The sequence below is a fragment of the Telopea speciosissima genome, chromosome 11 (assembly GCF_018873765.1).
Source record: "Telopea speciosissima isolate NSW1024214 ecotype Mountain lineage chromosome 11, Tspe_v1, whole genome shotgun sequence".
NCBI classification, from domain to species: domain Eukaryota; kingdom Viridiplantae; phylum Streptophyta; class Magnoliopsida; order Proteales; family Proteaceae; genus Telopea; species Telopea speciosissima.
The window spans coordinates 42,398,947-42,412,817 of NC_057926.1; the positions used below are offsets into that span (position 1 = coordinate 42,398,947).

Sequence of the window (13,871 nt, forward strand, 5' to 3'; positions counted from 1 at the left end):
TGGATGAGTGTGTGAGAGATAAATCAGCTTTCCCACTAGTCTTTGGTACCAGCCTTTATCAACAAGTTCACCCTCCTTTTCTTTGAGACGGACAGTAGCCTCCATAGGGGTATCTGAAGGGTGACCCCCTAACAACCCAGTTTCAGCCAACAAGTCTAGGACATGCTTTCTTTGGGAGAGAAAGATGCCTTCAGAAGATCTGGCAACCTCAATCCCAAGAAAGTACCGTAACTTCCCTAGATCTTTAATCACAAACTCCTGACCAAGAAACTTTTTCAACCGACTGATCTCATCACCATCATTCCCAGTAACCACAATGTCATCCACATAGACTATAAGAACAGTGAGTTTTTCACCAACCCTCTTTATAAAGAGAGTGTGATCAGCATTACTCTGCTTATAGCCTATAGAAATCATGGCTTTTTGAAATTGACCAAACTATGCTCGAGGGGACTACTTCAGCCCATAAAGTGCTCTCTTCAATTTGCACACTTTACCTTGATTACTATCACAAGAAAACCCTGGTGGAATATCCATGTATACTTCCTCACCAAGTTCTCCATTTAGGAAGGCATTCTTCACATCCAGCTGTTGTAGATCCCATCCAAGATTGACTGCACAAGATAGCAAAACCCGAATTGTATTCAATTTTGCAACCGGAGCAAAGGTCTCCTGGTAGTCAACTCCATATGTCTGAGTGAAGCCTTTTGCAACCAGACGTGCCTTGTACCGATCCACAGTCCCATCAACCTTTTGTTTGACCACAAACACCCACTTACATCCCACTGGTTTTTTCCTTGGAGGAAGGACTACAAGATCCCAAGTATTATTTTTTTTTCAAAGTGTTCATTTCTTCCAACACAGCTGCCTTCCACTTTCCATCTGTATAAGCTTCCTGCCAATTTTTAGGAATAAAATAGAAGAAAAAGAGGACACAAATGCACAAAAAGAAGGAGAAAGTGAACTATAAGAAACAAAGCGAGAAATAGGGTGTAGGGTGCAAGTCCTAGTACCTTTGCGATGAGCAATAGGTAGGTTAGAAGGAGAGGTCTCACCAGGAGGAGGAGGAGGAAGATCTCGATCCTGAGCCAGCAATTGGATAGGTATTGGTGCCACAGTGGATTGATGCTGCCTTCTTGTGGAGTCTCTCTTTTGGTAGGTGATGATATCGGGGTTGTCGATTCTCTTCTGAAATTCACTGATGGTTCTCTAGACTGGAGCCAACTCCCCCTGACTAGGAATATTACCACCATTATTTTCAACAAGCTCCCCCTGTAAAGGAATCCCTTTAGAAGAAGGGGCAACGGCCAAAATAGGCTGGACAGCATCCAAAGGAGCTTGGACAGCAGTTGTAGGAGCTTGGACAGCAGCCGTAGGAGCTTGGGCAGCAGCCAAAGGAGATGTGAGAGGAGGAATTTCAAGGGGAGGAAACACAAACACATCTTCACTGGAACTAGAACTCTCCCCTTGAAGATGTGGGGACGGATAATAGGAAAGACTCATGAAAAATCACATCCATATTGATCAGAGTACGACGGGAAGGGGGATGGTAACACTTATAACCCTTCTGGACTAGAGAGTAACCCAAAAAAAAAAAAACCGCAGCCCACGAGGTTCAAGTTTGCCATGAGATTTCGTTTCTCTGGCATAACACACACAGCCGAACACTTTGGGAGGAACCACAAAGGTGGAAGTCCCATGTAAAATATCAGCCGGACTACAGGAGTCAAGAACTCAGGACGGTAACCGATCAATAAGATAGGTGGCAGTGAGGGCAGCATTCCCCCAATATTGGGAGGGAACATGGCGCGAAAACATCAACGCCTTGGCCACTTCTAAGTTCTAACAAGTGTCGGTTCTTTCTTTCAGCCACACCATTTTGGGCTGGGGTATCAACACAACTAGTCTGGTGAGCAATCCCATGATCAACAAGATACTTTTGAAATTGATTTTCCCTATACTCAGTGCCATTATCACTTCTCAAAACCTTTAAAGTAGCCTGGAACTGAGTCTGGTTCATATTATGAAAATGCTGAAAACAAGAAAAGACTGACTTTTGTTGTGCATAAGATAAACCCAGGTGTGTCTAGAATGACAATCTATAAAAGATACAAACCAACGATGACTAGAAAGCGGTGTCTTACGACTGGGGCCCCAAACATCAGAATGTACCCAATGAAAAATTGAAGAACTCCTTTTATTAGAAACAGAATAAGTTGAACGTGTTTGTTTGGCCAGAACATAAGCCTCACAAAAAAAATCGGCCTTATCACAGACCAAGGTAGGAAATAAAGATTCTAAAACCCCTAACGGAGGATGATCTAATCTAGAGTGCCACTGGTAAATTTCAGAAGATACTAAGGAGTTTTGATGCGGTGGTAGTAGTGGTGGTGGAGTGAGACGGCCATCATCAAGTAGGTACAAGCCACCATGCACCTTATCCAATCCAATCGTCTTCCCAGAGGCCAGATCCTGAAAAACACAATGGGAAGGAAAAAAAGTTACTTTGCAATTAAGATCTCTAGTAATACTACTAATAGAAAGGAGGTTAGTAGTAAAAATAGGAATATGTCCATCCAAAGCTCTTTTATTTATAATATTGAATAGAAAAGACAAAATTACAAATAAGCAATGTGGGACTAAACACCACATAATAGAAAAAATAAAATAATGTCTAGAATAACCCTACAATTCTAACAGTTCTGGTAAGGAGAAGGATTTAATTGTGTACAAAAGAAAGAAAAAGAAGGCCTACCAATCGTTCTCTTTGAATCCACATCCTGAGATCCACCTTCCTCAGTCAGGTAACATTCCTCCTCGATCTTCTGAATTAGATCTTCCCATTGCTATTCGAAAGGGAAAGAGAATTTGTACTAATCTCATAGCCCAATTTGTCTCCTATAATGCTCTATCTCCCATAGGTGCTTTACTGCTGCCCTTTCCTCCATTTTCATTCCCAAGAATGTCACTGAGGCCATGTCTGACCCCAAGAGGAAATAAGCCATGTCTGAGGAAATGTTGGCACTTGAAAAAAAAAAAACTGCACATGGAAACTAGTTGATCTTCCCAGAGGGAGAGTTCCAAGTGGATATAGATGGGTCTACGCAGCCAAATACCGATCAAATGGTGTAGTTGAGAGATACAAGGCTAGGTTGGTGGCCAAAAGATACAGTTAGGTGTATGGGATTGATTATAGGGAGACATTTGCTCCTGTGGTTAAACACAACTCTATAAGAGTTATCTTATCATTGGCGGCTAATAAAGATTGTTCTTTTTATCAGTTGGATGTGAAGAATGATTTCCTCTACAATGATCTAGAAGAGGAAGTGTACATGCAGACTCCATCTGGCTTCAAGTTTCCCTCAGCTAAAGAGAAAGTGTATCTCCTCAAGAAGGCACTATATGGTCTTAAACAGTCCCCGAAGGCTTGGTTTGAGAGGTTTAGACAAGCCATTTTGAAGAATGGATATTCCCACAGCCAAGTTGACCACACTTTATTTACCCGGCGTGGTAATGGTACCATCACATCTCTTATTGTTTATGTTGATGACATTGTGGTGACTGGAGATGACAGGACTGAGATAGCTAGACTGAAGAACTACTTGGCCCAATAGTGGGCACTTGGATGTTGTGTATCGTATCCTCAGGTACTTGAAGTCCACCCCAAGGAAAGGACTATTATATGGCAGGCAAAACCATCTGAGGATAGAGTGCTACACTGATGCAGATTGGGCTGGTTCAATTTCTGACAGACGGTCTACATCAAGATATTGTACATTTGTGAGCATAGTTCGAGAACTCGCGAGATCTAGCCGAATATCTCGGCTTTTGGAAAAGCCGAGACGAGACTGCCTGCGAGTCTCAAAAGTGCAATATCTCGGCGAGATCTCGAATCTCGGTTTGGATCTCAGTTTCGACCCATTTTTTTAACCCACCTACCACTTAAATACCTTACCTAACTCGACAAAACTCGATATATCTCGGTGAGATCTCGGCGTGATCTCGGATCTCAGGTCCAGATCTCGAGTTGACTCAAAGTTAAGGCTTTGTTTTGGGAAAAAAAAATGCACCAACTCGGTCGAGATCTCGACTCATCTCGGTTTTTCCAAGAGCCAAGTTGGTACCAAGATCCGAGTTTTAGTACCTTGTTTGTGGGAGGTAACTTGGTCACATGGAGAAGTAAAAAATAACCTGTTTTGGCCCAATCTAGTGTAGAGGTAGAGTTCGGGGCTATGGCTCATAAAGTGTGTGAACTCCTATGGGTTGAGAAGGCTGGTCCAAGAGTTGGGATTTGATGTTGAGGCACCTATGAGACTCTATTGTGATAACAAGGCTGCCATAAGTATAGCTCACAACCCTGTGCGAAGGTTTAAAAACTCGTCTCAAGGAGGTGTCTCGACCAAGTCAAGATCTCGGCGAGACTGCACTTTTTTTTTTTTTTTTTTTTTGTTTCGGTGGGCAAATGGCCATAGTTGGCTCTGAAACTTTAAAAGAAGCAGGTTTTAGGCTTAATAAACATATTTAAATCTTAAATTGTAAAAAAAAAAGAAAAAAAAGAAAAAAAAGAAACACCTAATTTTGTGCTTTGGATTTGCACCCTTGGTAAATTATTTAAGACATAATGGGCAAATAAAACAAGTAAATTATGCAATAGCAATAATGGATGAAGACACATAATTTTGAATAATTATTTAAGAAATAGTTAAGGACTTGAAATAAAAACTACAAAGTACAGTAAAACAATGCATATTAAATAGACACCCAAGTTCAGTGAACAATACATATGTCATAGACACCACCGTCCTCCATGTCCCAACAATACAATATTATGAGTTTGTGACTGTCTATTTATATGAATTAAGATGTGTTGGATCAAGTCCACTCATGGTCCGATGGAACCAACGTGCATTGTCTTCCGTCTGCATGGCATATGAATGCCACATTATACTGTTCGAGAAGAAACAAGAGTAGTTTCTTCTCAAGCAGAACGAGATATCCGAGATTTCGCCAAGATTTCAACCAAATTTTTGAAACACCGTAGGTTTTAAGTTTCATATGTAATCTCGTCTCGAGTAGCTCGAGTTAATCGATACCTCGCCAATATCTTGGCGAGATTTAGAACTAAGCCCTATGCATCATGATAGGACAAAACACATTGAGGTGGACCGACATTTCATCAAGGAGAAGATTGACTCTGACTACATTTGTACTCCTTTTGTTTAGACACGCGGTCAATTGGTTGACATCTTTACCAGGGGGCTCATCCCTCATCAGTTTAGTGACCTTTTATGCAAGTTGGGAATCTATGACATTTATTCTCCAGCTTGAGGGGGAGTGTTAAGAGTCCATGTAATAAGGGTAGTTTGGGCACTAGCTTAGTATCTTGTTGTCTTATGTTGTAATTTTCCTTTTTTACCTTTTACCTCCGTAGGGAGGTGTTTTGTAATTCTTCTTCATGTAAATCAAATAGGGGAGAGGAATCTTCAGTCTCTCACATTCGGTTGCACACTTGTACATCTCCTTCTCTCTTCTTCTCCTCGCTTCTCTTCCCCTCATCTTCTCTTCTTCTTTTCTCATCTCCGCCCTTCGCTCTCTTGAATCGATCTTTACACCATTTCCAACTGAAAAATGACTGAAAATAAGTGAACAGAGGAAATACAAGGAAATATATTGAGGGCATATGATTGAATGTTGCTTTGAAGTTTTGCACATGGCCAATGCAGACTGTAGCCCTTCTTATCCAACGGTTGACATTTCTAAATAACCCATCCACATGGCATCATGGGCCATCAAGGCTTCCTTGATCGACTGTGTAATAGACTTTTTGGCCAGTATGTACATTGAGTTTCTTTTGCAAAAAGTTTCCTAGTTGAGCACATTGAGGAAAATTTCCTCTATAGGGACCCCTAGTTGTGGCATATGGAAGGTGTAGTGGCGATTCCAACCGTTGATTATTTAGGATTAGTCTGGATTGGCATGTGTAAAATTTCAGACCCTCATTCAATCATATTTACCTTTCCATGTATTTCCATGCACCCTCTCGGTAGTCCATGCATCTTCTTTGTAATTCTAAATTTTTCAAAGTTTTATTACTTAACCCTAAAAAATTCGAAGTTTTATTTTATCACTAGGCAAAATCTGTTCGCTGAAACTTGACACATGAGAAAGGAACTTTGGCATCTACCTGTCCACAGAATTTCAGCCCTATTGGGCATGCAACATGGCAAAAATAGTGCCTGTATAGGAAATTTCTTAGACGTGCCCATCCAGGAAACCACTTCCCTTTGACTAGATGTTTGCTATGCTACCTTAACTAATATTTATCTAATTCCATAGTGATAACGTTAAAAATTTATGGTAAGAGGTCAGCTTTGATAAGATTCATTGGTTATCAAAATTGTTGACTCTCCTTGTTTCACCTATAAAGGACTTGTCCCTTTCAAAAGTCTTCATATATTTTTCTCCTATTATAACTGATTTTCATGCCTTTTGGTAACAATCACGAGTGGTCGAAAATTCTTAATAAAGGATACATAATGATGAGGTTTTTTCCTTGTCATGAAAGTCAGGCACATATGTGGGTTTGGGTGGGGGGGGGGGAGGAATTTCCCTTCTTTCATTGTCGGGGTGCATTCCTTATGTTAATTTTACACTAGACCATGTACCAAACGAGTCATCTCCATTTGGGAGGAACAATGTTATTTAAGTTTTGGGTTGGGGGCTTTGGTTGGGGGGGGGGGTCCATGAACATGTTTGAAGTGAATCTTTCTTCTATCTGTTTGACTTCATGCATGATCCTCTTGTACATATTGTAAAATCAATAATAAGTCTTTTTGTTGGGTCATAGACTCATAGCCTGATAATATTAACTTTCTACGAGGAAATAAAATGGGAGATGAACTTGGACACAATCTTGGCAGGCAACAGAAGTGTTGCAACAGTTCATTAATTGAAATCTCTGACTATATTACAATAATACTTCCTTGTTAGATGGACATGATCACAACTTCTGATGCTGCTAACGATATTTTGATTTACAGCGGTGTGCACGTGATTTTAGAGCTCTGTTAGCGGAGGTCATAACTGCTGAAGCGGCATCGCAAGTCACACAAGATGGGAAGACGGTTCTTACTTCTTGGTCCACAGCTAAATCCCTTCTCAAATCTGATCCTAGATATTCAAAGATGCCGAGGAAAGACAGGGAGACCCTTTGGAGGAGACATGCTGAGGAAATGATGCGGAAGCAAAAGTCGGCATCTGATCCAAAGCAAGAAAAACACAATAAGGATACAAAGGATCGAAGCTCTTTTGATTCAGGAAGGTCACCATCAGGGTCCAGGCGAACCCATGGACACAGATAGGTTGTGAAGGTAAGAGACTACACTTTCTATCTGTTGCTTTGATAATTTTTATGAGCTTCCACTTTTATGATTTAGAACGGGCATTTCTGGGTTGTCATAGTCATTGTATTTTGTGAAATGTTTTATATGTAGCAATCAAGTTCATTAATGTGATTGTTCCACAGGAAATGAATAACCTAATTATTGTGTGCAACATACTGTAGTCCAAAATACTGTGTCATGATATACTATGGGACCTCTGTAGTAAGGTTTACTCTCATTTCTCACCTGTCAGGCTATCCTGTCAAGGGCCTGAATCAGTAGAGATCCTGGGTGACAGTCTTCTTAACTGATAATCCACTGGTCTATGCCTTGCTATCCTTGTTAAAAATGTTGATACCGGAGTTAAAATGTGGTAAGAGCCTCAATTCCATTGGGCTGTTCAGTTGTATGTCAGCTTTTTGTGATTTGCATTCTGTACCCTTAGGTCTCAAAATCGGATATGGACCCGACAGTTGAAATAGGTTTGACTGGAACCAGGCATATTTTGTCTGGTTTGGTCCTACCGTAGAGGTGCCTAGGACATTAATTGGCTTGTTCGTTTGGTTTTGTATGAATTGCAGAAAACTGCCTGTTTCAATTTTAAGTTTGATATTTTTACTTAAAAAGTATTAATTAAAGATGACCCTAACTGGGTTCCCCTCTAAAATGGATTGCTAGTTCAAATTTGTCTGAAAAACTTCTTTTTTATTGCTTGTTCTTTCTATTCCTTCTGTCTTTCTGATTTTGCCCTACCTTCAATTATTTTTGAGGGTCGCTATTCAGGTCACCAAGATTTCTGAGATGAGTCTTGTCACAGCTATAATATTAGCAAAGAAAGGCGGGCCATGCGATTGAGGACCCCACAGCGATGTCATTGGTCAAATTGCAATTCAAAACAAGTGGGGAAAGTGTGTTAAAATTGAGCTCAACGTGACAACAAAATTACATTCCTGTTATTTACAAAATTTTGGACTCATTCCCATGCTTATTTTAGGTTGAAATTTTAGGGATGTGATGCCAATGAAGTCATTTATCTCATGGATCCACTTTGCGCCCATTCAAAAAGTGATATAGTTACAGAAGTCTTTTTTTCTTGTTTAATGCTTCACTAGATAGGTGAAAACGACCCAAATCCCTACATCAAGTTGATAAATATCTATACATTGCATAATTTATATGTATCATTAGCACATCTATGCATTTTTTTTTTACCATTCCATGTGTATCTTTAGTGTCTCGTGCATCTCTCCAATATAGCAATACATCTCTTAAAATCACCATTCCAATACGATACCTAATACCGATACTTAAATCCTTGCCTAGAACTTCTCCACCTTTGCTCTTTACGTAGCATCAAGTAGAGATGATAACAAAGCCCTTCAAAGATTCCATGTTCCTTGAAATCTCCTAATCACTTAAAACTTGTAGACATAATGAGAGAGGACAGATCGGAGAATTGTGAAGCAAACTTTGGAAGAAGAGAGGGATATTCAAGGGTTTGATGATGGACTTGCAAGGAGGTGGAGGAAAAAATATGGCAAAACCCGAGATCCATGAACAGAGTGAGGAAAATATAGGGTTTCAGCTACAATGGAGTTCTCAAGAGATAGAGAAGAGAGAGGGCCCTTGGGTTGATCCATTGAAAGAGAGAGACATAGTGAGAGTCACAGAAACAAAGAGACATGAATAGGAGAGGAGAAGATGGCTACCTATGGTGGTTCCCGGAGGTTGTTCCTTCTTCAACTCTCGAGCAGATGATGGTGGGATGTGTTAAGATTCATGTGTTGGAAATCTCATATATTTCCATTGAGCAATTTTGTGAATAAATATACAAAGCTTTGGAGAAAATTCACTCCATAAGAAAGGAAAGAAAATAGAGAATTTCCTACCTACCAACCTACCTATTCTGTAGTTTACATAAAATGATAATAAACATTATAAACATGTGCTAATGAGTCAGCCAATGTATATCGTTAACAATCCCCCTCAAGGTGGAGCATGAAGGTCATGAATGCCCAGCTTGGACCGTAGATGGAGAAATTGAGAGCGCCCAAGGGACTTGGTGAACAGGTCGGCAAGCTAGTCTAATGAAGAGATCTTGAGGGTGCGTGTGAGACCTTGTTGTAATTTCTCACGGACGACATGACAATCGAGCTCAATGTGTTTGGTGTGTTCGTGGTAAACAGGGTTAGCAGCAATGTGAAGGGTTGCCTGATTGTCGCAATAGAGGGGAATGTGTGTCGGAGAAGGGAGACCCAGGTCGCGTAAGAGATACGTGAGCCAGATGAGTTCGCATGTAGTAACAACCATGGTGCGGTATTTGGCCTCTGTGGAAGAACGAGACACAGTGACTTGTTTCTTCGTTTTCCAAGATATGGGAACTGAGCCAAGAAATATGCAATAGCCAGTGGTGGAACGGCGAGTCATCAGGCAACTAGCCCAATCCGAGTCGCAGTAAGCACTGAGTTCAAGGGCATTCTTGACAGGGATGAGGAGACCTTGACCTGGTGTTGCCTTCAAATATCGAAGTAACCTATGTGCAGCGTCAAGGTGTGGCTGACGGGGTTGATGCATAAACTGGCTTAAAATATTGACAATATGTACAATATCCGACCGTGTAACTGTGAGATATATGAGTCGACCAACCAATCGTCGATAAGGAGATGGGTCACTGAGAACGGGCCCTGATGTATCTGAAAGTTTCAAATTTTGCTCCATTGGAAAATCAGCGGGTCGACATCCAGTGAGTCCACAATCATCCAAAATATCCAAGGCATATTTCCTCTGGCAGAGATAGAGACCATGCTGAGAACGAGCAACTTCAATGCCAAGGAAATATTTGAGAACCCCAATATCCTTTGTGTGAAATTGGGTGCCAATGCGATCCTTGATGTCCTGAAGTAAGGCTACATCAGACCTAGTAATAAGAATGTTGTCCACATAAACAAGGACAAAGACTGATGTGGACGCCCGATGTAGAAAAAATAATGAATGATCTGCCTCCAATTGTGTAGAACCGAAACTAATCAGGGTATGTCGCTTAGAGAACCAACTGCGGGAGGCCTGCTTAAGACCATATAGAGACCGCTGTAATTTGCAAACCATGTTGTCCCCCTTGCGCCTATAACCAGGTGGGGGCTGCATGAAAACTTCTTCAGTGAGATCCCCATTTAGGAAAGCAATGTGGAAATCAAGCTGCCGAATGGGCCAATTATTTGCCACGGCAATAGTGAGTAGAACACGAACAGTTACGAGTTTGGCAACTTGGTCCTGAGCAGGGGATCGCGAGCTGTGTAAAGAACGCTGGCGTTCCTCCTGAAGGAGAAGCGAATATGCCTTGGCCATAGTGGGTAAGGGATCCATTAGAAGGATCTGACTGCGAACCGCCGAGAACGAATCGTTTAGTCCTTGCAGAAAATCAATCAATGCATCTGTTTCCACATACGAGTGGAGTGTAGTCATGGCACCACAGGTGCATGTAGGCAGCGAGCGATAGGCACCAAGTTCATCGCGAAGGGCTTTCAACATAGTGTAGTATTTCGAAATGGAATCAGTTCCCTGTGAAAGAGTGGAGATGGAGCGCTGTATCTTGAAGATACGAGGGGCATTCTGTTGAGAAAATCGAGCAGACAAGTCTTTCCAAATGGCATGGGTATTAGTGCTCCATAAGATGCTATCGACAATGGAAGGAATGGTTGAATGGATCAACCATGATGTGACCATGGGGTTGCAGCGTTTCCAAGCTGCCAGATCATTAGAGTCGTCGGCCAGTTGTGGGAGAGAACCGTCGATGGAACAGATTTTGTTTTTGGCCTAAGGGCCATGGTGATTGCGTGACTCCATGTCGGAAAGTTGTCGCCGTTGAGAAGTTGAGTGACCAGCGGCGTGCTGGGGTGGTCGGAGTTATGAAGGAAGTATGGAGAAGAGGGATCAGTGGCTGCCGTAGCCATTAGAGAAGCTCAGGATCGGTATTGCCCTGATACCATGTTAAGATTCATGTGTTGGAAATCTCATATATTTCCATTGAGCAATTTTGTGAATAAATATACAAATCTTTGGAGTAAATCACTCCATAAGAAAGGAAAGAAAATAAAGAATTTCCTACCTACCAACCTACCTATTCTGTAGTTTACATAAAATGACAGTTACATAAAATGGTAATAAACATTATAAACATGTGCTAATGAGTCAGCCAATGTATATCGTTAACAGGATGTAAAGAACTGTTTTAAGCTTTGACATTGAATATTTTAGATGAAGGGGTCTTTTAAGATGGAGAGCTATGATATATTTGTGGTGGGCAAAGAGAATGCTGTCAGCTGGGCCTCTAGAGCTTGCATACGCGTGCTGGCCAATGGGAGTGCACGTGTAAGCATCACTGAACGAAATTTCCACTTGTCCATGGGGGTAACACGGTACTTTCATGTGCAACTGTGTCTAGGCACAGGAGCCACGTGACTCCCCATATTTGTGATATGAGTTGTCGCAATCAGTTGTGACACTAATCACAACCCTTAATGTATTTAAAATAATAAAAAACATGACCAAGGTCATAGAGTGCTTGACCAATTTTGACTCATCCAATACACCAGGTATTGAGGAGGACAATTCGACTCCTCTACTTCCGCCTGCCCCTACTGCCGTGTGCGCCCGACACACAAGTAAGGCGGAATGTACTGCCTTACCCCTGTCCGAGCACCTTGCCTGAGGGGGGTAAGGCGGTACTTTCCACCGCGCTTGTATGTGGGGGCGCAAGGCAATACCTGGCAAACGGAAATAGAGGAATCGAATCCTTGAGGAGGATGAGTCAGTCAAAAAACATGGTTTTCCAACTATGCTTAGCACAATTGTAGGCAAACTACTTCATAACCAAGGGGTTTTAGTTAGAATAACCTCAAACACATCTCTAAGAATCGAGATAAGAAAAGAGAAAGAATTTGTGAGAGTACTAAATATAAAGTGTTACATATACATCATATTCCCTTGAGAATATTAACCCCCACCTCAAAAGAATGTTTTCTTTTTTCCTTCTAAAGGATATTGGTGGGAATGCAAGTGGGCAAAGGCTTCTTTGACAGCTCAAATATCTTCCATGTGGCATCTTTTTTGGATCACAAATATGTAGACATGCCCCTATCATATTTATCCCTTGTAAATTCTTTCTCTATATATATATATATATATTTTTTTGAAGAAATTTTTTTGTCCAGGAGTGTGGCTCTCGTGCCGGCACCTATGTCTATCTCTCTCTTCCTTCCTAAAAAATGACCTCCCTTACCTTCATAGATTGAACCAAAAGAGAAATGTTGATTGGGTCTCATACAAACATAGGAGCCACGATCGCGAACAGAGAGCACTTCCCATTTTTTTATTGTAGAGACAGCTTTAGAAGTTGGTTGAAAGTTGAACCTTGGCACCATGGGGGCAAGTTTGGTGTTGGGTTTTAAAATACAAAGTCAGAAGCCCTCATTGTTAATCTTTGTGGAAACTGCAACTCTAATAAGACTCATTAAATGAATATTTTTCTATAATAATATATGGTACCGAAAGAGGTATCTTCCCATGATATGTTATATGGTCCAATATATGATAGAGCTCAAATTTGCAGCAAGAAAAAATGGGAAAAAACATTGTCTGGTCGTGTGGCTCCTATGCCAGGCACAAAAACCCGTGGAATTACCATCCCATGTATCTAAATAAAAAATTCCATCCATGTTGATACTTTTGCGCATGTTCTCATGTATTGACCCCCATGTTGGTGCAAGGACTGTATGATTAGGCAACGATCTCTTGCCTAAGAAAAAAAAATATCATTGGCTTAAAAAGAAAAGAAGAAAATAAAATTGAAGATAAGGCACCTAGATTATCACAAAAATCTACTAAATTGCAGGTTTCTTTTCGTTATTTATTTATTTATTTTGGGGGAGGTGGGGGGGGGGGGGGGGAGGGAAGTGGGTATGTAGGGTCTTACAATACAGGGTATTGGCATATAACATTCGATGCAATAGAGTGCTAGATCGATCGCCTCTTACATTTTCATACAAAAATTGGAGAAGGGGTGGGGGAGCTAGAAAATGAGTTATCACACGATCTTAGCCTTTCCTCACTTGAGCAAATCAAGGAACTCATACCACGTAACTTATGCATTCATCAGGACTACAAATGGTGAGTGTAAAAAAGGACCAAACGAGTTACTTATTTTTCAAAAAATAAATAAATAAGAGAGAAAATGAAAAAAAAACCTATTTCACATGCAATCGCATCTTCCAAAAATGTTGGATATGCCACTGCTTCGCTTCCACCTTAAGCAGTAGGGACTTGTCTTCTGCACTCCAATAATTGTTGAAGAAATGGAATTAGCAAGTCAGTTTCTGCAAAACTTTGTCATGTTGAGGCACGACAATCAGATTGACCATGCAGATCCCTTGTGGACATCAACGGCTCCCCGACATTGGGATTCATACCTGACGGAAAAGGTAGGGTGCGAGC

General features: G+C 41.1%; 1 protein-coding gene across 3 annotated transcripts in view; it reads left to right on the plus strand.

Annotated features, from left to right (window-relative positions):
* The window catches only part of LOC122644581 (pre-mRNA-processing protein 40C), a 94,287-nt gene extending 81,871 nt beyond the window's left edge, over positions 1-12,416 (plus strand). The window contains exons 17-20 of one of the 3 annotated variants that reach the window (XM_043837959.1): positions 7,041-7,370; positions 9,612-9,617; positions 10,831-10,836; positions 12,394-12,416. In XM_043837959.1, the coding sequence (XP_043693894.1) occupies positions 7,041-7,361 (321 nt within the window). In that variant the 3' untranslated portion in view covers positions 7,362-7,370; positions 9,612-9,617; positions 10,831-10,836; positions 12,394-12,416. Of the gene's footprint in view, positions 1-7,040; positions 7,371-7,635; positions 7,792-8,376; positions 8,432-9,611; positions 9,618-10,830; positions 10,837-12,393 lie in introns of those variants that run through there. The other 2 variants (XM_043837960.1, XM_043837958.1) reach the window with 2 other exon arrangements.
* Positions 12,417-13,871: the final 1,455 nt, after the last annotated feature.